Genomic DNA, 2,046 nt, shown 5'->3' with positions numbered 1-2,046 from the left:
TGTTGATGGATAGGCATCATAATCAGGGTGGTCCCATAAGATTATAATACTGTATTTTTACTGTACCTTTTCTATGTTTAGATACACAAATACCATTGTGTCACAGCTGCCTGCAGTTTCAGCACAGTAACATGCTGTCCAGATTTGCAGCCTAAGAGCCATAGGCTATATACCATATAGCCTAGGTATGTAGTAAGCTATGCCATCTAGGTTTGTGTAAGTGAACTCTGATGTTCTCACAATGAGGAAATCGCCTAACGATGCATTTCTCAGAGCATATCCCTGTCATTAACACAAGACTGTATATCAAAAGGAAAAAATAAGGGAAATTTTCAGGGGCTGGAGCACAGGACACTTCTTACCTGGCCTGGGACTGCAGAGAAGTTCTGAAAACCTGACTTTGTGGTAATATGGTGGATCCACGGATTTGTTCTAAGGGCTCAAAATTCTCTCCAGGATTGGAAGAGCAACTTTGTATTAGAGAATGCTGATTCTGGATTATCCTTGGGTCATAAAAAGCTGATATAACTAAAAGATGTTAAGCAATAGAATCTGCCTCAAACTTCCAAAGTCACGTTCCTTTCACGACTGTTTAAGTGTTTCAGCTTGGAAAGAGAAGTGTCTCTAAGAGAGTGCAGATGGGGCCTTGGGTCCAGCTGAAGCTCTAAGGAGAAGCATCACTTGCTGACGGGTGGCTTGTTGGTATTGGGGCTTTCCTTTCTCACCCATCCCTCGGAGGGGCAGAGCCTGCCCTGCCCTTGCCCACCTTTTCCTCATCAGCATGGCAAAGTTTCCTGACCCCAGAGAATTGTTATAAAGGTTGTTGTTCTAAAGGTCTATCCGTCCAGCTGTCCATCAGTCCATATGCATTGCAAGCTCCTGGAATTCTTTGATTTATTTCATTTTCTGGTTACTTCATCTTAACTGCTTCATCTTGTCCCTGCTTTTAATGTTCCATGTGTAAAACTGCACTGATTTTAAAAGTAGTCATTTAAGGAAGCCAGTGGTGTGCATTAGTAACAGAACATTCATTTAGAGCCATCACACACTGAGAGTCTGCAGTGTTCCAGACACGTGTCACGTACTTCCCACCCGTTCTCCTGACACCTTGCGAGAATCCAGCCTGTAGGTGGTTTATCTCTTAGAGGTGAGATATCTGACATTCTGCTCAGGGTCATCCAGTGGGGAAATGCCAGTGTAGTCCCGGAGTCCCATTCTTTCCCCTTCTCTGGCTTGGCGTTAGCTCAGTTGCCCTGCCACACAACACAGGACATGAGGCTGGGACTTTCCAGTCTCTGCCAGGCTTTGTGCACAGGGGATGGCCTGAGCCAGTTGAAAGGCCATTGATGCAGGAGAGGTCAGGCCTGCTTCCCTTGTGCTGAGCTGGTGGAACATGTGGCTGGGGCTGCTCCTTAATCTGTCATAAATCAGAAGTTAATCAGAGGGCAAAGATGATCTTTCATCCACTTGCTGCTTCTGTTTGCTTATTAACTATCCACTACCCTGCTTTTTCTGTGACAAAGAACTTTTCATGTGACAATGCTGTCTGTCGTGTACATGGCAGAGCTACTGTTCTCTCCAGAAAATGAGGACCCTTTCTCAATACTCTAAGAATAAAGTAACATTTGGTTGGAAATACTCTTCACTTGTTAAATCTCTCCCTTTGAAATCCTTCCCTTCAGGCCTGCTAAGATGCCTGTCATGGTGGAGGACATCATGAAGCTGCTGTGCTCCATTTCTGAGGAGAGGAAAATGAAGGCAGCTGTCAAGCACTCTGGGAAGGGCGCCCTGGTCACAGGGGCTGTGGCCTTCGTTGGTGGTTTGGTTGGTGGCCCACCGGGACTAGCTGTTGGTAAGTGCAGGTGTCTCTTAGGGACAGCCAGCCATGTGAGCGTCCTCCCTTTGAAATTGTAGGGAGGAACGACCTTGTAAAAGTAGTGTCACATGCCCCATGTGAGGAGTTTGTGGAGTTAAGGTTGCTTCTGTGTGGGCCGGCCCGTGGCTCACTCGGGAGAGTGCGGTGCTGATAACACCAAGGCCCTGGGT

At 46.6% G+C, this 2,046-nt stretch overlaps 1 protein-coding gene across 3 annotated transcripts in view; it reads left to right on the top strand.

The window, feature by feature from the left end:
• The window catches only part of LOC103603722 (chromosome unknown open reading frame, human C19orf12), a 12,312-nt gene that overhangs the window by 4,706 nt on the left and 5,560 nt on the right, over window positions 1-2,046 (top strand). For 2 of the 3 annotated variants that reach the window (XM_008588296.1, XM_008588298.1), the window contains exon 2: window positions 1,683-1,852. In XM_008588296.1, the coding sequence (XP_008586518.1) occupies window positions 1,693-1,852 (160 nt within the window). In that variant the 5' untranslated portion in view covers window positions 1,683-1,692. Of the gene's footprint in view, window positions 1-101; window positions 186-1,682; window positions 1,853-2,046 lie in introns of those variants that run through there. The other variant, XM_008588297.1, reaches the window with a different exon arrangement.

The sequence above is a fragment of the Galeopterus variegatus genome, unplaced genomic scaffold, assembly GCF_000696425.1.
Source record: "Galeopterus variegatus unplaced genomic scaffold, G_variegatus-3.0.2 Scaffold4764, whole genome shotgun sequence".
In the NCBI taxonomy this organism is placed as follows: Eukaryota; Metazoa; Chordata; class Mammalia; order Dermoptera; family Cynocephalidae; genus Galeopterus; species Galeopterus variegatus.
This window is presented reverse-complemented; position numbering and strand designations above follow the sequence as displayed.